Source organism: Adiantum capillus-veneris, chromosome 26 (assembly GCF_014529385.1).
Source record: "Adiantum capillus-veneris isolate H3 chromosome 26, ASM1452938v2, whole genome shotgun sequence".
Classification (NCBI taxonomy): Eukaryota; Viridiplantae; Streptophyta; class Polypodiopsida; order Polypodiales; family Pteridaceae; genus Adiantum; species Adiantum capillus-veneris.
Genome location: NC_140956.1, coordinates 113,471,925 through 113,499,550, shown reverse-complemented (window position 1 = coordinate 113,499,550; position 27,626 = coordinate 113,471,925). Strand labels below are relative to the sequence as shown.

The window sequence follows — 27,626 nt, the reverse complement described above, 5'->3', positions numbered from 1 at the left end:
TAGAATATGTGAAAGTTTTAAAGCAGATATTAGCTTTTCAATCAAATGGCTAAATCTACTGCCTTTCTTACATGAAATTGTTGGTCAACATGGATTTTTTCAGTCTAGTAAAAGCATTTACCATCTCACAAAATACTTTCAAAGAAGCGTGTCAAACTGTGAAAGCCAAACAGAGGAAGGGAGGCCACAACAGTGTGGCTGGCAGCCTCCAGCCCGTCAGGCAAATCGTGCTATATTTGGTCGCAAATATTCAAGAGCCAATATGGGCCGTAAGTATGTACCTAATGCCAATAAATTGAGCTTTGAGAAGCCAGATCAGAAGCAGTTGGCATACACACATAGAAATGGGCATCAAAGCCATTATTCGCATCAAAGAGACTTGTTTCATGAGTCCAGTGCCTCTGTAGAGAAAAAGCCCAGCCATTCTGAGTCTACTCAGATTCCCAACATAAAGGCTTCATCTGCCTCCATCCCAACCTCTTACTGCGAAGACATTGATAAAAGGTGAGCCACTTCATGATTCTTTTGAACCTTTTTCTCGCACCAATGCTTTTTCTAAACTGTGCCTTCCATCAATTTGTTATTTTGCTGTTGTTATCTTTTCTTTATAAAAAAAGAAGCAATTGCTTGTCTCAGATCAGATCAAAGGTCACTCGAGTTTGATTCACACGAAGCGTCTTCTCTGGCTTTGGCATGTTCAGAGGCTCAACTGAATTCTCTTGTCAAGTCTAAACAAGAAGAGCTTTCACCTGAAATTCCAGGTAGATGTTTTTGTGTTTTGTTTTCCTCTTTTTCAAGTTTTGTGTCCATTGTATAGGTGCCATCCAGTTTATTCTGAATGGGATATCGGGGAGAATCAATGCAGATTCTCCTCTGTGCCCCATCAAAACGAAATGGGACTCCTACCCTTCGCTCTCGTTTGCATGCGGCGGTCTCTCTCTCGTCTGTATGATCTTGCGGCTCATTAGAGCCAAGGCATCAGTACCACGTCCATTATCCGAGCAGAGCTAGCGGCCCCCCCACTAGTGGTTGAGGCGCTCAGATCAGTCTCCTTCATACACCGCATGAACTTCCTAGAGACAGATATGCTCGCATTGCACTTGAGTCCTCTCGACAGTTAGCCATGCAGGGAGATACAACATGCTGGTATGGAGAGATGACATCATGGTTTCAGGCGCATGGGTTCAGCATAGACAGGTTGCCACCCTTCCAATACTCATTGGATGCATCATCTCTCACTCTTACACAGTCCGAGATCACCAGGCTCATCCGCCAAGACCTGACCCAGCTAGACACCAGGAGGACATGGATACAGCCAGCACAAGAGCTGGGCACGAAGATGGCTTTCTACAGAGAGAATATTCTCCGGCTTACGAAGGATGGTTTTGTGACGAGACCCAGATACATGGACACCCACTTGTCTCATGGGATACGATGTGCTATTGGCCAGTTACATCTTCTCACCAGCTGCGGATTGAGACTCGGAGATACAGTGGAGTACCAGCAGAGGCAAGGACATGCCCCTTGTGTGACATGGAGCTTGAGACAGAGTTTAACTACACATGCCACTGCCCTGTCTACTACGAGATACGAGGCCGCTTCCATTGCTTGTTCAGAGAGGGTTTTGGACCAGTCTTGAGTCATGGGATACGAGGATCAGAGATACCTGGGTTTGTTCTTGCTCGAGTTGCGCAGACACAGAGATAGCCTGATGAGTGGAGAGGCTAGCTAGTCTCAGAGACGGATCACATATTTCTATAGAGCAGACATTGGATAGCTGCAGGAGCTACTCCCATAGCAGAGCTCACTTTCGTCTCACACCAGAGGCACACTGATCGACCGAGTGATTGAGCTGGGGAAATCTAGGCGCCCACAACTGCGGAGGATTACACAACATCGAGACGGAGGATTCATCAGAAGATTCGGAGCACTCTAGCCAAGCATGCACGACGCTCGGTCAGACTACTGACCATGGAGGAAATTGATGAGATCCGCCAACGACTGATGCTAGATCTCCTGTGATTTAGCTATCCCAGCCAACCGCCCATTTTGCTTAGTTCACGTCGCCCAGTCTAGGATCCCACAATATTTTTTGTTTTGTTATGTTGTTATTTTGTTACTCTAACTTTGTATCAGATCCACCACATTGTAACTTTCTGGTCTCATAGGTCACTTTGGCCTTTTGAAAACGTTAATATACATTTCATTTCATTTCATTTCTGTGTGTGTGTGTTCTTTAGTTCACTCCCCGTTGGAGTGAAGCAAGGATGTCCGCTCTCTCCTACAGTTTTGGTTTGTATATCGATGAGTTATCATAGTATATTGAACATAGAGAGAGCAATAGATGTGCACAACTATCAGGTACTTGGACACTCTTGTTGCTTTATGCGGACGGTATTGTTCTTATTGCTGACTAGCCAGAGCGGTACAAAGATAGTTGGATGCATTACGGAGGTATGCACAGAACAGAGATTTGCCTGTGCCTCTTGGTGATGATATTTAACACAACAGCATTGTGGGTGAGGGCATCATCACTAATGTTTACTTATGATCGAGAATAGGTGGAGTATGTAGAGTCTTATACATATCTGGGAGTCGATTTTATAGGACCCTTTTTCTATATGAGAGAGGCACTAGCTTCGAGATTGACTCGAGGATATGCAGCCCTTGGATGGCTAGAGAGGATGTGCTCATTGGTATAGTTTCGGGAGCACAACATTAAGCTACGATTTGTTGATACATTGGTGACATCCGCATTGTTTGTATGGGAGTCAGATTTGGGGACCTAGTCTTGACCATCATAGTTGTTCTGGTTGGATGCGTGATGGATGGATATGGAGAGACCAATAGTCACTATTATTTCTAGGATGATACGATGTAAGGCCGTAGTGCCACGTGAGGTCGTTATAGCGTAATTGGGAGCTAGATATCTTACATACTTAGCTTGTGGGAGCTTCCAGGACATCGTTACACTAGATCATCTCAACAACTAGCCATGGGGGGGAGATTCTAGATGATGGTATGCACATATGATATGATGTAAGGCCGTAGTGCCACGTGAGGTCGTGATAGCGTAATTGGGAGCTAGATATCTTCCATACTTGGCTTGTTGGAGCTTCCAGGTCATCGTTACACTAGATCATCTCGACAACTAGCCATGGGGGAAAGACTCTAGATGTTGGTATGCACATACCATAGTAACACGGAATGGCTATTTTGAGGTCTCCGTTCTCCGTTCCCATTCCAAGTTCCCGTTCCGAATCCCTGTTCCGTGTTTCGAACTTGAGTATCTGTAACAAGGAATGGCATTTCATGCCTGTTGCCGTTCCCGTCTCTTGTGCCGATTTCTCGTTTTGGGTAACTATGGCACTGCCACATACGTCAGCTTGGTTTGAGTTGCATGGCTTTACTCTAGACAAACTTTCGCCCTATAAGTACTGCTTGAATGCACCATTTCACGTGCACATGGCTCTGTGTGCTACGCGGACATGTTTCATCGACTTTTAGAGCCAGTTTCCCCTTCTTCCTAGATAGGATTGTCTAGAATCCTAGGAGGATTAGTATTGGCAGTTTTGTGAGCATGTTTGACAGATGTTCTTACACTACGGTGGGCATCTGGCATGACGTGCATGTAGTTCTAATCCCTTGAGCCATTCCCCGTGTCGATCAAATTTCCGGGTGGGCAGATGTGCGACAACTTCACCTAGAAACTGACCTCCTGGCCAAACTTATTAATAATCATTCCTATGACTTATTTGTTGGGTTTGGTGGACGGTTTGCCCTACCTAAGCCTAAGGAGATTTACAACCCATAATTCAGCCCTATTAAGGGAGCACTTAGGCTAGCATTTTCTGGCAAATTGGTCTAGCGCTAGAAGAAGAGAGCAATCAGCCTGGCGTTTTCAGCAGATCACTTAGCGATTTTGTCACAAACTGGTGATGTGGCTGCCCAATATACACACACACCCTTTGGCAAGGACAGTGATGAAGTTGCTGCCCTATTGGAACCCCCGCAAATGCTGATTGCTGATGTGGCTACTGTTGACCGAACTGTTGACGTGGCTGTAGAGTGCGGACAGGCCCGCAAAAAGCGGCGGGAAAAGCGGAATGCTTACATGGCAGCAACGTACGGAACTTTTGCTTTTGGCTACGCATGATAAGGTTGAAATCTTACGCAAATTAAGGGGCAGCTTTTGGGGCTCTGCTTTTAGCATCCCTTGTAATCTTTAAATAAGTGGGTAGGCCTCCCACTTCTCAGAGCTTGTGGACGCAGAGTGTGAGAGTGAGAGCCTCACACTCACTTGTACTTTGAGTTGCAGATTAATACAAAAAGAAATACCGAAAGGGGCGCCGGTCTTTGGGGCCAATATCTCTAGGCACGGAATCCGCCGGGCCAGTGTCGAATCAATCGTGAACTGTGAATTGTGAACTGTTTTGCAGTATTTTCTTGTGGTGTCGTGGTAGAATCTCGATGTAAGGTGCAACGGAATGATTGTTTGCGCTTTGCTCAAGATGAGTGCTCCGAACTGTGCTCAAGGTTCCTTTTAGTTCTTATGGAAGGGAGAGCCTTCCGTTCTTAATGGAAAGTGCTATGATCACAAACAAAGTGAATGGACACATTGCGTGCAAGTGAATGAGACTGAGAGATAGAGAGAGAAGAGAGATACGACGCCAGAGACGTCGTAAAACCATCCTCCGAAGGCCCCACTCTCGTCGGCGAGAGTAGTCTATTTATTGATTGCACAAAGTGGTACAATGCGGATGCAATGGACTGATGCAACTTCGGACTATGCCGATGATGACGACGACTTTAGGACTGATGCAACTTGGGACTATGCCGACGATGACGACGACTTTAGGGCTGAAATCTGTGGTCTTCTAACTACTGAATTTCGGGACTGTTTCGGTGGCTGAAAATGACTGTTTTGGCTGCGTTTTTCGAGGCTGAAAATGGGGGATCTTCTGCAACCAACTAGGGCTGAAGCTGTTGTCGTGTGGACTGCTGAAAAACGCTGAACATTTGCTGCAATTATGGCTGAAAACCAAAACGCTACTGCAAGTGAAAAACGCTAGCAAAAATGCTAGGCTGTCTGGGAAGTTCCGGCGATGGCAAACTGGAAAACGCTAGGGGATTTGGTACTGCTGCTAGCGATCTGCAAACGCAAGGGCTTGGAGGACTGTTGGTGATGATGCAAGCTGAAAACGCCAAGGGCTAGAGGGAGATGGTGATGGAGATAAAAAACGCTAGGGGTACTGCTTGGGTTCTGCTGAGTAGGTGCTTGTTGAGCGGGGAGCTTCTCCTGCCTTATCTGCTAGAAAGTGCTAACTTGGGTTTGCTTATATATTAACTTAGCAAAATTGCCCTACCTACTTTTGTTGGGAAGTCACTTAAAAATAATAAGTGAAAAATACCAAAAATACGAAAAATAGGCTAAATGCACCGGAAAATTCCCCTGACTGAATCTGATGGATTTTGAAGGGAATACTGATGATCATGCTGTGTGCTACCAGAGGATATGCATCTATGTTAAGTGACAGTGCATGCACTGTCTACGAATAGACTCACAAAAAGTGCCAAATCACTTCTAATCTAGACTGACTGGACTGATTGAACCTTGATCATGCTGTAGCTTGTCCACGCACACATAGGGTTGGATGTGTCACGTGACATCCCCTCCTTTTCAAAGTGAGGTACTGGTACCGAACTGTATGGCGTTGAGGGAGATTGCCAATAGCATCCGGAATCTTGGAAGGGACTCTTCTTCGGCCCACTTTGATGTTTGGGTCGTGCGGTCCTTGAACTTCATAAAGGTCTGCAACGCTTGCTTCTTTGGGCCGCGCCGAAAGCGACACAAAGTCTTTTGTGGCTCCTTCGATGCTTCAACTTCATCTAGAGTCATGCTTCTTTCTTCAAGAATCTCCATGGTTGAAAATTCCAGAAACCACTTCCAACACAAAACCATGAACATACCTATTCCATGTAAAGTGAGTGGAAAAAATCTTGTCTTCTCTAAAGACTGTGTATGCAATGTAGATGAACATCGACGGAGTGAGAACCCGTTCATCAAACACATGCAAACAATGAGATCGAATCTTTTGCTTATGATCTAGAGCAATCAACTGTGGCAATTCACAACGGAAATGCCCATGCTTGGTGCTCATACTTTCATGTGCTCTTTCGGAAACTGTGTCATGCCTAGGAAGAGACATGGAATGTGACTTCCTGACATACAAACTTTTCAGCTTTTCATGAAAAATTCGCATACATTTGTGCTCATCTATGAGAGAAACGTACTCAACATACAATATGTCATGCCTAGGAAAAGGGATCACATAACGATGTTGACTAAAATACAAGAAACGATCACGAATGAAACACTCAAACAATGCGTGCGTATCAAGCATGCTAACACATAATACTTCCTGTGAGGGTTCTCTGGACCTAGGCTTGAGAGCCAAGATCGGTTCATCTTGAGTGGTTGAATCGTCCTGAGGGGGTTCTTTGGACCTCGACTCGAAAGCCAAGATCGGTTCTTCGTGATTGATCGAATCTACAACAAGGTTAGCTTGGCTAGAAAAAGCATCCACTAACACATCATCCTTGTGCACAATCATATCCTCTTTATGCAACTCATTATGCTTGTGAGAAATCACATCTTGATCATGCAAATCATTATGCTTGTGAGAAATCACATCTTGATCATGCAAATCATTATGCTTGTCATTGGCATCCAAATGATCATGCTTAGCAATATCATTCAAATCATCATGCTTATCATTGCCATTCAAATCATCATCATGCTTCACACAATCATGCAAATCCTGTGTATCATGCTTTGGAGAAGAAGAGATTGAGAGAGTCTCCTTTTCCTGAATCCTTTCAATCTTGTCTTGCATATTAGCAATGAGAGATGGAGAATGAGCAATGTCCTCTCCATGAATGACAATAGGAGAATCACTGTCGGCATTGAGAGTTATAGTGTTAGCCGCAAATTTCATGAGAGCGTCATTATCACGAAACCATGGAATGCCCAAAATCATATCACATCCTAAGAGAGGAAAGACAACAAATCTTTTAGTGAAGGCAGTTTGTTGAATCGCAAACAACACATCAAGGCACTTTTCCGTGATGATAGCGTCCATACCGGGAAGAAAGCCAGAGACCTTGATAGGTGATCTCGGACTAACTTCGAGGCGGGCTCTCTCAACAAGAGAGGAACTGATCACATCACGCATACTACCTGGGTCAAACAATATGACAAAACGGTGTCCCGACGTACGACCATAACATTTAATGAGAGAATCATCAATGGGAGGGTCCTGAGAAACTTGGGGCACACTCGTGTTATCATTAATTGCATTGACAGATGAAGTGGGTTCTGTGGATTCTTTAGATTCATTCGATTCAAGCTTAGGACATGTTCTTTTTATGCGACCCTTAATGTGACAATGAAAACAACGACCTTTCTTAGAATAAGTGCTTTGCTCTTCCGACGTGATGTGTCCTCCTACAATTCCTTGTGCTACCTTTTCATATGGAGTAAGCTTAGGTTTAGCAATCGTGTTAGCCTTACCCTTAGATTCATTGGAAGATTTTCTTTCTGAGAGACTGTTGGAAGATTGGTTAGAAGAGTAACCATTCTTACGGTTCTTACCGTTCTGAGAGGTCTGCGAGGTACTTCTGGAAGTCTTGTTCTCCTTAGGCTTTCCCTTGTCGTGCTTCATCTCTTGTGCGAGAGCAATCGCTACCGCCTTGTTGAGACCGATTGGATCGAGTACCTCGACATCGTACTTGATATACTCATCCAATCCAAAGAGAAAAGCCTCTTTGCGCTCATCATCCGATTTTCGTAATTGAGTGCCTAGCTGCAAAACACGATTAGAAAAAGACATGACTAGCATACCGTTTTGCTTGAGAGAGCGCCAATTGTCCTTCAAGCGTGCGAGGTACTGAGGTGGCATAAACCGTGTGTTAGGTGTAGCGGAATGAATGTTGTATTTTCTCAAGATTAGTGATCTTTATTGCTCAAGGTTCCTTTTAGTTCTTTGGGGAAAGAGAGAGCTTTCCGTCTTGTGGAGTACTGTGGTCACGAACAAAGTGAGTGGATATTGTGCGTGCAAGTGAATGAGACTGAGAGAAGGAGAGAGAAGAGATACGACACCGAGGGGTTGTAAAACCCTCTTCCGAAGGCTCCACTCGTCGGCGAGAGTGGTCTATTCTTTGATTGCACAAAGGTGTACAATGCGTATGCAATGGACTATGCAACTTGGTCTATGCCGACGACGACGACGACGACGACGACGACGATGGCTGAAATCTGAGAGCTTCTAATCGCTGAATTTCGGGACTGTTTCGGTGGCTGAAAATGAGTGTTTTGGCTGCGTTTTCTTGGCTGAAAAATGAGGTTTCTTAGGGCTGAAAACTGATGGTCTTTACGGGCTGAATCTGCTACACTTTAGGTGAATAATGCCGGTCTTAATTTGCTGCTGAAATCCAAAAACGCAAGGGGCTGAAATTGTCCTTCTGTCGCCGGGGTTCTGCGAATGCAAAAACGCTAGGCCGATCTGCTGTGTCGTGATGACGCCGGGGCTGATCTGCTGTGCACAAATCGCCAAGGCTGATCTGATGCAAAAACACTAGGTCTTCTGTGGAGAAAACGCCAGAGTAGTCGCGGGGGTTGGTCTTGTTGAGAAGTTGCCTTTTGAGCAAGGTGCTCCTGCTGCCTCTTCTGCCAGAAAGTGCTAACTTGGGTTTGCTTATATATTAACTTAGCAAAATTGCCCTACCTACTTTTGTTGGAAAGTCACTTAAAAATAATAAGTGAAAATAACCAATAAATAGGAAAATAGGCTAAATGCACTGGAAAATTCCCCTAACTGATGCTAATGGATTCTGATGGGAATTCCGATGATCATGCTGTGTGCAACCGGAGGATATGCATCTATGCTAAGTGACTGGGCATGCACGGTCTACGAATAGACTCACAAAAGTGCCAGATCATTGCTATTCTAAACTGATCGGACTGACTGAACCTTGCTGTGGTGTAGCTTGTCCACGGACACATAGGGTTGGGATGTGTCACATAACATCCCCTCCTTTTCAAAGTGAGGTATTGGTACCGAACTGTATGGCGTCGAGGGAGATCGCCAACAGCATTCGGAATCCTGGAAGGGACTCTTCGCCGGCCCACTCTGAGGTGTGGGTCGTGCGGTACTTGAACTTCATAAAGATCTGCAACGCTTGCTTCTTTGGGCCGCGCCGAAAGCGACTGAAAGTCTTCTTTGGCTCCTGTGATGCTTCAACTTCGTCTAGAGTTCTGCTTCTTTCGTCTTCAAGAATCTCCATGGCTGAAAATTCCTGAAACCATCTCCAACACAAAACCATGAACATACCCATTCCATGTTAAGTGAAGGAAAAAAATCTTGTCTTTGCTAAAGACTGTGTATGCAATGTAGACGAACATAGAGACGGAGTGACAATCCGTTCATCAAACACATGCAAACAATGCGGTCGAATCTTTCCTGTTTGATCGAAATCAATCAACTGTGGCAAATCACAATGGAAATGCCCATGCTTGGTGCTCATACTATCATGTGATCTTTCGGAAACTGTGTCATGCTAAGGAAGGGACATGTAATGCGCCTTCCTAACATACAAACTTTTCAACTTTTCATGAACAATCCGTATACATCCGTGCTCATCCATGAGAGAAACGTGCTCAACATACAATATGTCATGCCTAGGAAAAGGGATGACATAACGATGCTGACTAAAATACAGGAAACCCTCACGAATGAAACACTCGAACAATGCGTGCGTATCAATCATGCGAACACATAATACTTCTTGTGAGGGTTCTTTGGACCAAGGCTCGAGAGCCAAGATGGCTTCTTCGGAATCTATTGAATCTTCTTGTGGAGGTTCATTAGGCCTCGACTCGAAAGCCAAGATTGGATCTTCGTGATTGATCGAATCTACAACGAGGTTAGTTTCGCTAGGAAAAGCATCCACTAACACATCATCCTTGTGAACAATCACATCGTCTTCATGCAACTCATCATGCTTGTGAGAAATCACATCTTGATGATGCAAATCATCATGCTAGTGAGAAATCACTTCTTGATCATGCAAATCATCATGTTTGTCATTGTCATCCAAATCATTATGCAAATCATTGGCATCCAAATCATCATGCTTATCATTGTGCTTCAAATCATCATGCTTATCTTTGTCCTCCAAATCATCATGCTTGTCATTCAAATCATCATGCAAATCATTGTCATTCAATTCATCATGCTTCTCATAATCATTCAATTCATCATGCTTCTCATCATCATGCAAATCATTATCAATCAAATCATCATCATCATGCTTCACACAATCATGCAAATTCTGTGTGTCATGCTTGGGAGAAGAAGAGACTGAGAGAGTCTCCTTTTCCCGATCCTGTCGTATCTGTGCTTGCATTTGAGAAAAGAGTCGCAACATCTCTTGCCGTATTGCTTTGTTCTCGCGATCAAATCTTGCTTGACTTTCTTTGTTCTCTCGATCAAATTCTGCTTGACTTGCTTTGTTCTCTCGATCTATGGCTGCCCTTCGTTCTTGGTACTTGCGCTCTATGGCTGCCATGTCTTCTTCGTAGGCTTTTCTTTCTGCTTCTCTTTCTTGGGCCAACTCCTCCATAAGAGTTAGTGCAATCTTTGTCGTAGATGGTGAAGGGGGAGGGTCGGAAAAACCTCATGGTGGGGAAAATTCTTCTTCGCCTCTCTCATGCTCATCACCTCCAAGCGAAGTATCCATTCCGCTTCGAGTGATGACTATTCTGCAATCGTGGGTTCTTGTGGGTTCTTGGGGTCTTGGGTTTTAAGTCCACGGGGAACTTGGGTTCTTGAGGTCCTTGATTCATGAGAATCTAGGGTTCTTGAGGTTCTTGAGGTGTTCTTTCGCTTGCAAATCGCGTCGGAGAAGGATCTTCTCTTCACCCGAGTTCTACCCTTTTCTGCGGGCGCACCCCTTGGCGGCCTTGCGCTCACACCAAGGTTGCTTTTTCCCACCTCATGTCGATTGGCCGGCCGCTAAGTGCACGGTCCGCTCTCAATGAGTAAAAAGAGACACAAGGGCAGGCTGGACAAGCCCTTCTTTCTTGGGATTCCTATCACTCTTCAACAAAACACGACTAGGAATCGTCACGCCCAAGTAAACTTGGGTTCGTGCGATCACAAGAAGCAAAAAAATTCTTGTGGTTCTTTCCTTGAGTAATGCAGAACACTTCCAAAGCTCTGATACCATTGTTAGGTGCTGCGGAATGAATGTTGTATTTTCTCAAGATTAGTGATCTTTATTGCTCAAGGTTCCTTTTAGTTCTTTGGGGGAAAGAGAGAGCTTTCCGTCTTGTAGAGTACTGTGGTCACGAACAAAGTGAGTGGATATTGTGCGTGCAAGTGAATGAGACTGAGAGAAGGAGAGAGAAGAGATACGACACCGAGGGGTTGTAAAACCCTCTTCTGAAGGCCCCACTCTCGTCGGCGAGAATGGTCTATTCTTTGATTGCACAAAGGTGTACAATGCGTATGCAATGGACTATGCAACTTGGTCTATGCCGACGACGACGACGACGACGATGACGATGGCTGAAATATGAGAGCTTCTAATCGCTGAATTTCGGGACTGTTTCGGTGGCTGAAAATGACTGTTTTGGCTGCGTTTTCTTGGCCGAAAAATGAGGTTTCTTAGGGCTGAAATTTGATGGTCTTTACGGGCTGAATCTGCTACACTTTAGGTGAATAATGCCGGTCTTAATTTGCTGCTGAAATCCAAAAACGCAAGGGGCTGAAATTGTCCTTTTGTCGCCGGGGTTCTGCGAATGCAAAAACGCTAGGCCGATCTGTTGTGTCGTGATGACGTCGGGGCTGATCTGCTGTGCACAAATCGCCAAGGCTGATCTGATGCAAAAACGCTAGGTCTTCTGTGGAGAAAACGCCAGAGTAGTCGCGGGGGTTGGTCTTGTTGAGAAGTTGCCTGTTGAGCAAGGTGCTCCTGCTGCCTCTTCTGCCAAAAAGTGCTAACTTGGGTTTGCTTATATATTAACTTAGCAAAATTGCCCTACCTACTTTTGTTGGAAAGTCACTTAAAAATAATAAGTGAAAATAACCAATAAATAGGAAAATAGGCTAAATGCACTGGAAAATTCCCCTAACTGATGCTAATGGATTTTGATGGGAATTCCGATGATCATGCTGTGTGCAACCGGAGGATATGCATCCATGCTAAGTGACTGGGCATGCACGGTCTACGAATAGACTCACAAAAGTGCCAGATCACTGCTACTCTAAACTGATCGGACTGACTGAACCCTGTTGTGGTGTAGCTTGTCCACGGACACATAGGGTTGGGATGTGTCACGTGACACCGTGCCTTGAGCTTGTCTTGGAAATCAGCCCAATTGAAGGAAAGGGACGTGAATCCGTCGGCTTCCTCTAGGTGCTCGGCTAGCTGTGCCTCTTGCCATGCGTGGTACCAATTGATGGCATCACCGGCAAGGTACGTAGCTGCCGTCAAAACTTTGCTATTTCCTGTCTTCTTAGTTGTCGCAAAATAAGCATTAAATTGATGCAACCAAGAATGAATAACCGTAGCATCCATCTTACTGTCATACTTACTGAAAGTCAACTTCTTTGTGACTGGATGGTTGGAATCTGCATCGTGGCTTGCACCACTTGAGGAACTCCCACGATCTTTGGGTGGTTCGGTCTTCGAGGCTAGCACTTGTCGAAGCAATTCTTGAGTGCGTAGATCTCTTTGAGCGGCACGCTCGGCCTCCCTTTCTGCTTTTCGGTCATTTCTTTCATCGCGCTCGCCATCGAAAGCAAGGCGATTGGTTTCTTGTTGTGCCAACGCAGCTCGATTTGCTTCTTGTTGTTGTATTGCGTTTCTTTCATTTCATTCCATTGTAATGCGAGTCGCTTCTTATTGTGCCAGCATCATGTCCATCATTGACTTGACCATCATCTCCATAGGAGTTAGTACAACTCGTGGCGTAGATGGCGAAGGGGGAGGGTTGGAAAAATCTCTTGGTGGGGAGAATCCTTCGTCGCCTCTCTCATGCTCATCACCTGTATGCGAAGTATCCATTCCGCTTCGGGTGACGACCATGCACTATGATATTTGGTTCTTAAGTTCACGAGGTTCTTGGGTTCTTGAGGGTCTTGAGGTTCTTGAGGTTTTCTTTCGCATGAAAATCGCGTTTAAGAAGGATCTTCTCTTCACCCGAGTTCTACTCCTTTCCGCGGGCGCACCCCTTGGCGGCCTTGCGCTCACACCAAGGTTGCTTTTTCCCACCTCACGTCGATTGGCCGGCCGCTAAGTGCATAGTCTGCTCTCAATGAGTGAAAAGAGACACAAGGGGAGGTTGGACAAGCCCTTCTTTCTTGGGATTTCTGTCACTCTTCAATAAAACACGATTAGGAATCGACACGCCCAAGCGAACTTGGGTTCGTGGGACCTCAACAAGCAAAAAAAAATCTTGTGGTTCTTGTGGTTCTTTCCTTGAGTGATACAGAACACTGCCAAAGCTCTGATACCAATGTAAGGTGTAGTGGAATGATTGTTTGCGCTTTGCTCAAGATGAGTGCTCCGAACTGTGCTCAAGGTTCCTTTTAGTTCTTATGGAAGGGAGAGCCTTCTGTTCTTAATGGAAAGTGCTATGATCACAAACAAAGTGAATGGACACCGTGCGTGCAAGTGAATGAGACTGAGAGATAGAGAGAGAAGAGAGATACGACACCAGAGACGTAAAACCCTCCTCCGAAGGCCCCACTCTCGTCGGCGAGAGTGGTCTACTTATTGATTGCACAAAGTGGTACAATGCGGATGCAATGGACTGATGCAACTTGGGACTATGTCGACGACGACGACGGTGGTGACGACGACGACTTCAGGGCTGAAATCTGTGGTCTTCTAATTGCTGAATTTCGGGACTGTTTCGGTGGCTGAAAATGACTGTTTTGGCTGCGTTTTTTGATGCTGAAAATGGGGGATCTTTTGCATCCAACTAGGGCTGAAACTGCTGTCGTGTGGACTGCTGAAAAACGCTGAACATCTGCTGCAATTATGGCTGAAAACCAAAACGCTGCTGCAAGTGAAAAACGCTAGCAAAAACTCTAGGCTGTCTGGGAAGTTCCGGCGATGGCAAACTGGAAAACGCTAGGGGATTTGGTACTGCTGCTAGCGATCTGCAAACGCCAGGGCTTGGAGGACTGTTGGCGATGATGCAAGCTGAAAACGCCAAGGGCTAGAGGGAGACGGTGATGGAGATAAAAAACGCTAGGGGTACTGTTGGGGTTCTGTTGAGAAGGTGCCTGTTGAGCGGGGAGCTCCTGCTGCCTCTTCTGACAGAAAGTGCTAACTTGGGTTTGCTTATATATTAACTTAGCAAAATTGCCCTACCTACTTTTGTTGGGAAGTCACTTAAAAATAATAAGTGAAAAATATCAAAAATAGGGAAAATAGGCTAAATACACTGGAAAATTCCCCTGACTGAATCTGATGGATTTTGAAGGGAATATTGATGATCATGCAGTGTGCAACCAGAGGATATGCATCTATGTTAAGTGACAGGGCATGCACGGTCTACAAATAGTGTTGCTAATTGGACTATTTTCTTATTTTTAATGATTAATCTCTTTTTTTAAGGATATTTTATTATGTGCACTAAGAACTGTTAAAAGATTGTAGCTACAGGAACTGCCATCAAGAACGGACAAACTCTGATGTGTCATTTGATGGGTGACGGTAAACATCGCGAAGGAGTTTCCGTAAGTTCGGTGGAAAGGGCCGGGTTACGAGTGTCCCTGATGCGTCACATGATGGGTGACGTGTGTATCAGTAAGGGGGCATTCCGTAGGCTAAGGAGGAAATCCGAACTGAGTAAGAAAATACGCGTAAGAACGCAAACACAAGAATAAAGATGGGTTCAATGAAGCTTTTTACGAAAAGCAGGAACAGTCATGGGAGGACAGATGTTTTTTGCGAGGAGTCTGTGTCTGCATTGCATCTGTGTCGTGTCCTGCACTCGGGGACGCCTGGAATGTGTCCGTGTAGCATTGTTTCCATTAACTAAGTGAGTTTTTAAAGTTTGAACAGGTTCACACTTTATTTTATTAAAGTGGCCAGTCACTTTTAAGTGACCAGGCCTTTATTAATAAAATAAAGCAAGTCTCTAAAAAGCCAGCGCTAATAGCTACGCAGGGGGCTGAAAGCTGTGATCTTTCTCTCTCCTGTCTCTAAAAAGCGCCAGCTGCAGCGATCCTTCTCTCTCCTCTCTCTAGGGCGCCAGGGCCCTGCTTTTGTGGCCCTATTCCTGCCAGGTGCCAAGGCCTATAAAAGGACAGCCAGCTTTCCAGTTTCCAGCATGCCGGAAGCAGCAGAGAGTGCTAGCGCTGGGATTCTGGAGCAGAGGTTGGCGACGGAAACTGCAAGTGTTCGTGTGACGATTGAGTACGGAGGTCGATTCTCCGAGCAAGGAGCGACAGGTATAAGGTGTTGATACGCATTGAGAATTGTTGCTTTGTGTGGTTTGTTTTGTAGGAATCTCCCGTCTTACGGGAAGGCCCTTCACGGGAAGTACGGCTTCGCGTCTAAGTCCCTTACGGGAAAGTACGGCTTCGCGCCTAAGTCCCTTACGGGAAAGTACGGCTTCACGCCCAAGTCCCTTGCGGGAAAGTACGGCTTCGCGCCTAAGTCCCTTACGGGAAAGTACGGCTTCGCGCCCAAGTCCCTTACGGGAAGGAACGGCCTTGTGCCTAATGTAACTAAGTCAGACTTTGTAAATAATTAATTTATTTACGTGAAAAGAATTATCTAATTAGTTGTGTGCACATAAGAAAAGATTTAGCAGTTTTGGGGCCTCAGGTGTGTCCAAGTTTGGGCCAATGCACCTCAGGGAGACCCTAGCAGAAAATACCTTGAAGCCCTAGCGATTGGGAAATCGGGTCTTCAATGAAGGGGTAGATAGTAGCCTCAGATTTCAGGCTCAGAAAATTACGCGCGCTAGTGCAAGCACAGGAATGAGATGGGGTCCTTAGAATAATAACCCTAAGGCCTGAATCATTTTACGGCCTTAGGATAAGTCAGTTAAGGTATTTTTAAATTGTCTATGTTGGACCAAATGACCAAACAAGTGCGAACAGGTAATGCAAGAGCAGTGTCGGTACGGCATTGCGCTGGGGAGTAGCTAACAATTTCATTAGTAGCATCTGTGTGTGCAGTTGTGAGTTAATTTGCACATTTCATTAATAGCCTAGGGATTTTTAAAAGTGAAAGTTGAAGGGTTTTTAAAGTTATTAAGTAAGTGTGCCAAGTGGCACACTTACCAATCCAAACTAACTCTCTCTCACTCTCACTCACTCTCACCCTCTCTCTCTTCCTAGCGCCCCCTCTCCCTGATGGCTATTTAGGAGGCCCTACTCCCCCATTTTCAGTGTTGGCAGTGCTCCTACCCCCCCTATTGTGAGTATGCCCTACGCATTGGAGCCCTCCATGGAAGCTTGAGAGCAGCCCCTTGTGACATATGTGGTGGCCTCGTGCTCCCATTGTCTAGAACAAGGGCTCTCATAGCCATAGCCAGCTTTTGGTGAGGTTTCATCGCGAGAAGTTGCAACAGGCACTCTCTTCGTAGAGTGCGGTGGCTGTAAATTCTCTATTTTCAGCCCTTAATCACCTCCTTTAGGTTGAATTTCAGCAAAATACATATAGAATCTAGTTCTTCTCTACCTACACTACGCGTACACCAAGTTTCGTGCAATTCCATCGCGGAAAAGGTCTCTTTTTCGGCTCTGGAAGGTGCTCAGGTAACATTTTCAGGTTATGTGCAGAAAATTACAGCAAGCATGTGTGTGTGCATTTTGCGTGCTTCTCCCTTGTTTTTGTTGTAGGAATAATTATGTCACAAGGGGTTGCTCTCAAGCTTCCATGGAGGGCTCCAATGCGTAGGGCATACTCACAATAGGGGGGGTAGGAGCACTGCCAACACTGAAAATGGGGGAGTAGGGCCTCCTAAATAGCCATCAGGGAGAGGAGACGCTAGGAAGAGAGAGAGGGTGAGAGTGAGAGGGAGAGTTAGTTTGCATTGGTAAGTGTGCCACTTGGCACACTTACTTAATAACTTAAAAAACCCTTCAACTTTCACTTTTGAAAATCCCTAGGCTATTAATGAAATGTGCAAATTAACTCACAACTGCACACACAGATGCTACTAATGAAATTGTTAGCTGCTCCCCAGGATGTAACTAAGTCAGACTTTGTAAATAATTAATTTATTTACGTGAAAAGAATTATCTAATTAGTTGTGTGCACATCAGAAAAGATTTAGCAGTTTTGGGGCCTCAGGTGTGCCCAAGTTTGGGCCAGTGCACCTCAGGGAGACCCTAGCAGAAAATACCTTGAAGCCCTAGCGATTGGGAAATCGGGTCTTCAATGAAGGGGTAGATAGTAGCCTCAGATTTCAGGCTCAGAAAATTACGCGTGCTAGTGCAAGCACAGGAATGAGATGGGGTCCACCCTAAGGTCTGAATCATTTTACGACCTTAGGATAAGTCAGTTAAGGTATTTTTAAATTGTCTATGCCGGACCAAATGACCGGACAAGTGCGAACAGGTAATGCAAGAGCAGTGTCGGTACGGCATTGCGCTGGGGAGCAGCTAACAATTTCATTAGTAGCATCTGTGTGTGCAGTTGAGTTAATTTGCACATTTCATTAATAGCCTAGGGATTTTTAAAAGTGAAAGTTGAAGGGTTTTTAAAGTTATTAAGTAAGTGTGCCAAGTGGCACACTTACCAATGCAAACTAACTCTCTCACTCTCACTCACTCACCCTCTCTCTCTTCCTAGCGCCCCCTCTCCCTGATGGCTATTTAGGAGGCCCTACTCCCCCATTTTCAGTGTTGGCACTGCTTCTACCCCCCCTATTGTGAGTATGCCCTACGCATTGGAGCCCTCCATGGAAGCTTGAGAGCAGTCCCTTGTGACATATGTGGTGGCCTCGTGCTCCCATTGTCGTTTGGCACTCCGTCTCTATGTTCATCTACATTGCATACACAATCTTTAGAGAAGACAAGATTTTTTTCACTCACTTTACATGGAATGGGTATGTTTATGTTTTTTTGTTGGAAATGGTTTCAGGAATTTTCAGCCATGGAGATTCTTGAAGAAGGAAGAAGCACGACTCTAGACGAAGTTGAAGCATCGAAGGAGCCACAAAAGACTTTGTGTCGCTTTCGGCGCGGCCCAAAGAAGCAAGCGTTGCAGACCTTTATGAAGTTCAAGTACCGCACGACCCACACATCAGAGTGGGCCGACGAAGAGTCCCTTCTAGGATTTTGGAAATTGTTGGCGATCTCCCTCGATGCCATACAGTTCGGTACCAGTACCTCACTTTGAAAAGGAGGGGATGTCACGTGACACATCCAACCCTATGTGTCCGTGGACAAGTTACAGCATTATCAAGGTTCAATCAGTCCAGTCAGTCTAGATTAGAAGTGATCTGGCACTTTTGTGAGTCTATTCGTAGACCGTGCATGCCCAGTCACTTAGTATAGATGCATATCCTCTGGTTGCACACAGCATGATCATCAGTATGTCCATCAGAATCCATTAGAATCAGTTAGGGGAATTTTCCAGTGATTTTAGCCTATTTTTCCTATTTTTGACATTTTTCACTTATTAATTTAAGTGACTTTTCAACAAAAGTAGGTAGGGTAATTTGGGTAAGAAAATATTTAAGCAAACCAAAGTTAGTACTAAATGGCAGAAGAGGTAGTAGGAGCTCCACGCTCAACAGGCACCTTCTCAGCAAGAACCCTCAAGACCCCATCAGCCCTAGCGTTTTGCTCATCGCCAGCCCCCATATTGCCTTGGCGTTTTCAGCAATTCTGGACCGCAGTAGCTCCCTTGCATCTAGCGTTTCCACTCCCAAGCATCATCGCCAGCAGTCCCATTCCCTAGCGTTTTGGAAAGACTAGCATCTCCAGTGTTTTTGGTTTGCAACTACTAGCGTTTCAGCCCTAACGACATCAGATACAGCAGCGTTTTCAACATCAGATAAGCAGCGTTTTTCAACCCTAAACCACTGCAGACATCAGCGTTTTGACAAGCAATTTCAGCCTCCCAAAAACGCAGCCAAACCTGCGTTTTTCAGCAGTCCAAAACAGCCCCAGATTTTCAGCAGATACCGTTTTTGACAGCAGACAGAAGCTTGCAGATTTCAGCCCTTAGGTCAGTGTCGCCATCCTCGTCGTCGTCACCGACATAGCATCGAGTTGCGTCAGTCCATGCATCATCATTGTACGCATTTGTGCAATCATAAGTAGACCACTCTCGCCGACGAGAGTGGGGCCTTCGGAGGAGGGTTTTACAACGTCTCTGGTGTCGTATCTCTCTTCTCTCTATCTCTCAGTCTCATACACTTGCATGCACAGTGTCCACTCACTTTGTTCGTGATCATAGCACTCTCCATTAAGAACGGAAGGCTCTCCCTTCCATAAGAACTAAAAGAAACCTTAAGCAAATATGGATCACTCATCTTGAGAAAGAACAACATTCATTCCGCTGCACCTTACATTCGTTGAACGAGCACATGAAAGTATGAGCACCAAGCAGGGGCATTTCCGTCGTGAATTGCCACAGTTGATTGCTCTAGATCAAAAGAGAAAGATTCGATCTCATTGTTTGCATGTGTTTGATGAACGGTTTGTCACTCCGTCTCTATGTTCATCTACCTTGTATACACAATCTTTAGAGAAGACAAGATTTTTCCCACTCACTTTACATGGAATAGGTATGTTCATGGTTTTGTGTTGGAAATGGTTTCAGGAATTTTCAGCCATGGAGATTCTTGAAGAAGAAAGAAGTATGACTCTTGACGAAGTTGAAGCATTGAAGGAGCCATAGAAGACTGTGTCGCTTTCGGCGCGGCCCAAAGAAGCAAGCGTTTCAAACCTTTATGAAGTTCAAGTACCGTACGACCCACACATCAGAGTGGGCCGGCGAAGAGTCCCTTCCAGGATTCCGGATGCTATTGGCGATCTCCCTCGACGCCATACAGTTCGGTACCAATACCTCACTTTAAAAAGGAGGGGATGTCACGTGACACATCCAACCCTATGTGTCCGTGGACAAGCTACAGCATGATCAGGTTCCAGTTAGTCTAGATTAGAAGTGATCTGGCACTTTTGTGAGTCTATTCGTAGACCGTGCATGCCCAGTCACTTAGTGTAGATGCATATCCTCTGGTTGCACACAGCATGATGATAAGCATTCCCATCAGAATCCATCAGGAGAATTTTCCAATGCATTTAGCCTATTTTACCTATTTTTGATATTTTTCACTTATTATGTTTAAGTAACTTTTGTTGGAAACTAGGTAGGGCAATTTTGCTAAGTTTGTATATAAGCAAACTAGAGTTAGCACTATTTGGCAGAAGAGGCAACAAGAGCGAAGCTCAATATGCAACTTCTCCAACAAGAACTTGGCTGTACTTCCCTCCAAGCAAGAACCTCCGCTAGCGTTTTCTCCATCAAGCACCCTCGCCTAGCGTTTTGCATCAGTCTTGCCATTGCCAGAAGACCCCAGATCCTAGCGTTTTGCATCAGCCTTGCCGCCGCCAGAAGACCCCAGATCCTAGCGTTTTCTGGAAATTGTAGCCCTAGCATTTTTGAACATTCCTAGCGCTTGCAGATTTCAGCCTTGGACAGTTTTAGGCAGCGTTTTTAGCAATGAAGAAACTACAAGTTCAGCCCCTAAAGAAGTAGCAGATTTAGCCCGGAAAGACCATCAGTTTTCAGCCTAAAGAAACCTCAGTTTTCAGCTCTAAACCTGCAGATTTTCAGCGACAAAGACCCATAGAAACAGCCCCCAAAATTAGTGTTTTTGGACTAGCCGCAGATTTTAGCCCATAGCGTTTTTGGACAGCAGATACAAGATTGCAGATTTCAGCCCTAGTGTCGGCCTCGTCATCCCCATCGTCGTCGTCGTCGTCGACATAGCCTAGACTTGCATCAGTCTCATGCATACCATTTGTACCAGTTTGTGCAATCATAAGTAGACCACTCTCGCCAACGAATGGGGCCTTCCGAGGAGTGTTTTACAACGTCTCTGGTGTCGTATTATTCTCTTCACTCTCTATCTCTCAGTCTCATACACTTGCACGCACAATGTCCATTCACTTTGTCTGTGATCATAGCATTCTCTCATTAAGAACGGAAGGCTCTACCTTCCATAAGAACAAAAGTAACCTTGAGCACAATTTGGAGCACTCATCTTGAGCAAAGCGCAAACATTCATTCCGTTGCACCTAACATTTTCCCCTTCCTAGATAGGGATGTCTAGAATCCTAGGAGGATTAGTACTGGCAATTTTGTGAGCCTGTCCGTAGGACCTGCATGTTCGGACAAATCCATTAGATAAGGTTTTTTAGTTTTGGAACCCTCTTGCATAAATGGTTTTTACACGCGTTTTGACAGATGTTATTATAGTACGGTGGGCATCTGGCATGACGTGCATGTAGTTCTAGGTTAGAGGAATCCAACAAGCCATTCCCCACGTCGATTGGATCCCCGGGTGGGCGGTTGTGCGACAATTTCACCCAAACGGACACCCGTTGGCTCAACTTTAATAAATCATTTTTATGATTTATTTGTTGGGTGACCTGGTGTGGACAGTTGCCCTACCTCAGCCGAAAATCATTAATAAGCCCTTATCAATACTCATAGAGACAGGCATCTGGTAGAGTTTAATCATCAGATGCACTAGCGTTTGTTGCAGAGCAAAGAGCCTCTTGCATTTGTGCTCCAATTCAGCCAACGTTTTCAATCTGCAAGGCAACCAACGTTTTTGGGCGGATAAGCCAGTGTTTGAAGTCTTCAGCCTTAGCGCTAGCAGATACTATCAAGTCAGGCCAACGTTTTCAGTTTTCAGCCCATTCCCTGTGACAAGTCAACAGATAGTAGCAGGTCATCAGGCCAGCACTCTGTTGCAGTTTGGTACTTCGACAGCCCATCGAGCCTCCCCTCGGCCATTCCCTCGTCGGGATTGAGTGCTCTATTGCTGTCCATCATCGGCCTCGTCGAGATTTGCGTTTTCAGCCCTTCATTTGTAACAAACTGCTGACGTGTCAAAGCCTAAAGAAAGGAGCCAAGAGGGGCCCAAACCCTAAGAAGAGCAAGTAATAGAAGAAGTCCTACCAACTTATGGGGACCCCGTCCGATGGGGCCCCAAGTGACATAAAGATTAAAATTAAGCAGGACGCGCAGCTGGTGACGTGGCAGTTTTCGAAAATTGCGTTGACATGATGATGTCGCAGGTTGTACGGATTTTCGCGTTTTGCACTGGCTGATGACGTGGCAGCTATACGGATTTCTGTAAATTATGCAGGTAACTTTTGGCATTGCTTTTTGGACCAGAAGCTTTTGAGTTTGAAGGCTTTTCATGTAAACTGCTTTTCAGGCCAAGGGCCTTTAAATATGATGTTAGGGCTCATTCTCTGGCATGCTTCTTGGAGAAGGTGCAGAGTCTGGAGTACCGGCTTGTACTGTGTTGATGCAATATAAAGAAATACCGAAAGGGACGCCAAGGTTTGGGGCCAATACTCTCTGGGGTGGAATTCCGCCACTCCGTGTCGCATGTCGTCTCTCTCTCTCTCTCTACACTTGTTATTGAAGTGCTAAAAGACTGTTCAGTCTGCTCTTTTCTATTGGCACGTGGTGCCCGTCTTGTGACATCATTCCTCTCGCATTGGGAGTGCAGATCAACCCCTTGGTGGCCATCCGCAATCCCACATCGAGAAGGATCCAAAGGTGCATCGAATCAGCCCTGGAGGTGCCTCTTCCTGAGGAGTTACCACGGTGATTGTCATCATTCGAGTCAGTAAGAGTCTGTATTGAGGTATTGCATTGTGTGTACATTCCATTTACGCAATCTAAAGCAAATATTTACATCGGCAACGGTGTGGGGGCCCTTGAGAGGGTTGGTTGGGACCCCATCGGGTGTTGCTCTCCTCTTCTCTCTCTTTCTCTCTCCCTCTATACCTCTCTACTGCATTCTCTCAACCCCTCTCTTCAGGAGAAAGTAAAAGGAACAATCATTGAAGCTAAAAGGAATCACTAACGCAAGGAAAGAAGTTGAAGGATTTGTGCAAGTGTAAAACTAGGTCTTCACCATTTCAATTCCGTTGCAGCTGACATTGGGATCAGAGCTTTGAAGATTTTGCGCTAATTCGCTAATCCCCAAAATTGATTTTTCTCTCGTGTTTTTGGTTGTGTTGGCAGCCCTTCGGTGTATACTCCTCCCACTCTTGGAACAACAGGCCTGCCATTGCATGTAGAGCTAAGTGCCTTGAGTGTCAGAAATAGCAACCAATTGTATACCGGGTGTTGCATGCGGGGCACGTCGACGAGGGGGTAGATAAGTCTTCCGAAGATTAGTCTGCGACCTTCCTTGAACCAAGAGGAGAAATCCTTGCATGGTCAAGACTCCTAGCGATATGGAGACCTCCACCAATCAAGAAGGCGAGCAAGTTTCACCTACGAATCCTCCCATGAGCCCTCCCCCTATCCCTCCCTCTTTGCCACCAAATCCTATGGATACTATGATGCGCATGATGATGATGCGGCAAGACGAAGCTCGACAACAAGAGCATTTGGAAGTGGAGGAGACACATTGATTAGAGCGTGCGGAAGTGGCAGTGCAAGAGGAACGTTGATTGACGGCTGTAGTCGAGACTCGTAGACGAGAGCGTGAGGTAGATGCTTGTCTTGTAGACCGGAGCATGAGGCTGAGGTCGAGGCGCATAGACAAGAAAGGCAAATCATGCGTGATCTCATCACCACTTTGGCGGTGCGATTCGATACCTCTTCTTTGGAGCCCGATTACGAAAAGCTTGCCAAGACCACCACGGAGGCGACCATTGCTACACGGACGACCAATGAACCATTCCCAAGAAGATCACGTTCAGTAAGTATGACAGTAAGATGGATGCTATTGTCATTTATTCTTGGTTATCAATTTACATCCTATTTTGTGGTTGTTAAAAAGTAAGATAATAACAAAGTTCTCTTGGCTTCCATGCATCTCACGGGTGATGCCATCACTTGGAAGGATGAGTTAATGGAGAAGGAAGAGGCCCACAAGGCTGCCTATTCCGAGTCTCTTCTCGTTCCCCCTCTCAAGCTTAGTTGGGAGGAGTTCGAGGAGGATCTAAAGACTCGCTTCTTACCTCCATAGTACCTGAAGCGATTGAAAGAGGATTTTCGGGCTTTGTCTCAAGGTAAACCAGTGATGTTGTATGCTAACTGTGTCGCAATTAGGTGGACAATTGCGGAAATCGGATGGGAAAAGATTAGAGGCCTTTCTCTTTGGTTTGGACCACTCGATCAAGTTTGATATGGAAGCCGATGATCCAAAGACATTGCAAGATGCTATACGCTTGGCTCAACTCCAAGAGATGAAGCACAACAAGGGTAAGCTCAAGACGGCCTTAAGGAATGGTAACTCTTTCTCTCATGATTCGTCCAAGGACAAGAATTCTAATGGAAATGATAACCATAAAAAGATCTCTCTCAGTTCTTCTCAAATTAATTGTCCATCTCAATCTCAATCAAAGAGCGATAAATCTAAGGATAAGGGTAAAGAAAAATCTGATAAACCTCAACTCACACCTGATAGAAAGATTGCTCATCAATTAAGTAGAGAAGAACAAGCATCGTATGCAAAGGAACGTAGGTGCTTCCATTGTTCAGTCGTAGGTCACATGAAAAAGAAACGTCCTAAGAAAGAATCTAAAAAGGAAACTTCTACTGCGTCAACTTTTGACTCTACCCCTTGAGTGAATATTGTGAGTAGGGTAGAGCCAGAAGCTAAGTAGAAGGGGACTTTCAAAGAGGATGAACTCATCAAATGTAATGGAAATGAGAATAGTCGAACAATTGTTGTGTTATTTGATTCGGGAAGTTCTCATGATGTCATAAGTGAATCTCCTGTGAAACGTGCACGTCTTTAGGCTTCCTCCATCTTCACCCTTTCGGTGCAGGGGTTTTCTGAAGGCATGGACGTTTCGTTTTACGAGGATTCTAGGAACTAATACTTAATTAAGTACTTAAACTCATGATTAAGACTTAAGAAACTTGAACTTGACTCTGAGATAAGACTTAGAAGACTTTGTGTTTGATTGATTGATTGAAATTTATTACAAGGGTGTTCTTATATAGAAACTGAAGAGACACGATGGAGAGACATGACCATAGGTCAAAAGACATGACTCTAAGCCAATAGTTGTGTGCCTCTGCTGTAGAGTCGTGAGCCTTCGACGTAAAGGTGTAGCCATTCACTGAAGGGACATGGCTTTTCGTCGAACTGGTGCGACTCTTGGGTGAAGAAATGCATCGTTTGGAGAATCAAGGTCTCGGATCTGGTGCATCTTCGTATCTGCAAAAGAATCAAGTGAAGAAGGTAATACAAAGACAAAGAATATGTCACAATCGTGATATTTCCTCCCATTTAAAATAAAACCCAGAGTGGTGGTAGAAATTTTGGGAGAAGGAAATGTATTGTTGTAGTGCTTCTGCATCCAAAGCTCTTTTTATTAAGTCCCATGTCATGGCACTGTTATTGACCATAACTATTTGCCAAATTGAAAATTGATCATATCTGCAACTTGTCTCATCTTTGCCAAAAGTATGAGTATCACATCTGCAACTTGATTAGTGCTTTTGTGAAAGTCATTTGTAACTTCGAGCTTTGTCCAAGAAAAGATTAAATCTTTATTTGCTTCAAGTGAAACTATTGGGGGGGTAAACTGACTTGAGTTTTCTGTGGAGTGATGACAATTGGTTGGAAATTTGCAAGGTATTCCATTGGTTTGTCTTGAATAGTAAAATCCTCCTGAAAGGATGTCGTAGACTGAGACAGAGTCGTATTTAGAGGTACATTCATCTGTAAAGGTTTATCATTGGAACAAGTTGTGTCCAAAGATTCAATTGCAGCGACTAAAGTCGTGCTGCAAGAGTCTGCATCTTTTTTGTCCTTTGCACTGCTGAAGGTAAGGACTAGAGTCTTCAAGTTTGAAAAATTATCATTCACCACTGCATTTGGTATCTGTTGAGAGACAAAGACTTAATTCTGCAAGGGCGATGACGAGGCGAATTTTTCTGCCTAGATCACGGCCAAAGAAGGGGTTATGTGCTTATTGGTTGTCACACAAGAACCAAAATCTTTTGAATCTCAGTTGTTTCAGTGGGTATTAAGGCTTTCAATTGAGGAGGGGGAGGTTGAGGGAGTTGTTGCCTCTTAGACCTCTGAAGAATCCTTTTGCACAAGGAAAGGATCAATAAATCTTCAACTTCACCACCATCAGATAAGAAAGACTTAAATGTAAAGCATGGCTCGCGAGGGGGAACTTGTCCAGCGCCGCATTCACGACCGAGTACTCGACTATGGTCGGATATATGTGCCACTAAGTAAGCCCATCCTAATATCGCTAATGATCCTTTGGAAGCTTCATATTCCTGCTTTTGTTGCTGATGATTCCAATAAGAAGTAGGGTGCTTAGAAGTATAACATTTCCAAGAATATTCATGTTGACATTTGTTGCTTGCACGAAGGTACTTTGTGTCTAGTTGTCTATGAGAAACCATGCTCTGGGTGAGAAAATTTGACTTCTGAAGCCTTTGGTTTGAGTGGTTCTTCCTGGTCGACCATTGAAGCTTCAAAAGAAGATGGTAGAGGAGTAGCATGTATAGTCTGAGAAGCATTGGGTGACTCCGAGAAGAGGTTTGCATCTGCATTTGATCCAAGCGAGTGTGAATCGATGCGAGGCTTGTTGAAATTGCTGCCATTTGCTTTTTGAGAACTGCTATCGGGTCCTCGGGTAAAATATGGTCATCGCCACCTTTTGATCCAACCATGCTGATTGTTTAGCGAAAGTAACCGTTTCTGATATTTCGAGAGCAGGAATTGATACTTCGGAAATGGGTAAATGTGGCACAAGTACCACCTCTGGAACAAGTTCCAACTCTGGGGTAGGAGAAATAGTGATCACCTCGTGACAGGAGAATTTGTAATAAGAATATATTCCGACTTGGGAACTGGTATGTACTTCGGCTCAAGAATTAATTTCAAAACCGGGACGGTTCTGTGTCCATCGTCGGAGTGTTGGAAATAACAATCATCTCGTGGACAGGAAGGGGTTCGCGGGCAAGGCTCCTTTGGAACTTTGTCTATGCATGAGAGGAAAAGAATCTGCACCTTGAAGAATTCGTCGGCCATGACGACGAAGTGTCCTGCGCGCACTGTGTGCACACCAAGCCAGTGCTAGAGGGAGAGACATGAGGATTGTGGCTGGTTGTCATGGTTTTTTTTTTTTTAACGTGCTGTCACATGGGTTAAAAATTATGGGGCAGGCCGGTCAAGTGTGGCCGGCCACTTGAGACATTAAAAAATTTGTGTTTTAAGCATTGCGTTGCTTTCTTTTACGTAAAAAAATTCTTCAGCGATTTAATTGCAGCGTTTCAGCCCAGCGTTCAATGATTCAACGAAAGGGCAGCCCAAGCAATTTCAGCGCAGCGATTGGGCAAAAAGT

The 27,626-nt window shown here is 45.0% G+C and overlaps 1 protein-coding gene and 1 pseudogene across 1 annotated transcript in view; one reads left to right on the top strand and one right to left on the bottom strand.

The window, feature by feature from the left end:
• Positions 1–27,626, top strand: part of LOC147424015 (uncharacterized) — a 46,755-nt gene that overhangs the window by 1,275 nt on the left and 17,854 nt on the right. Inside the window, exons 2-3 of the mRNA XM_086502296.1 lie at positions 104–504; positions 637–761. Coding sequence (XP_086358422.1) covers positions 104–504; positions 637–761 — 526 coding nt within the window. The remainder of the gene's footprint in view (positions 1–103; positions 505–636; positions 762–27,626) is intronic.
• Positions 7,037–10,800, bottom strand: LOC147424016 (uncharacterized; annotated as a pseudogene).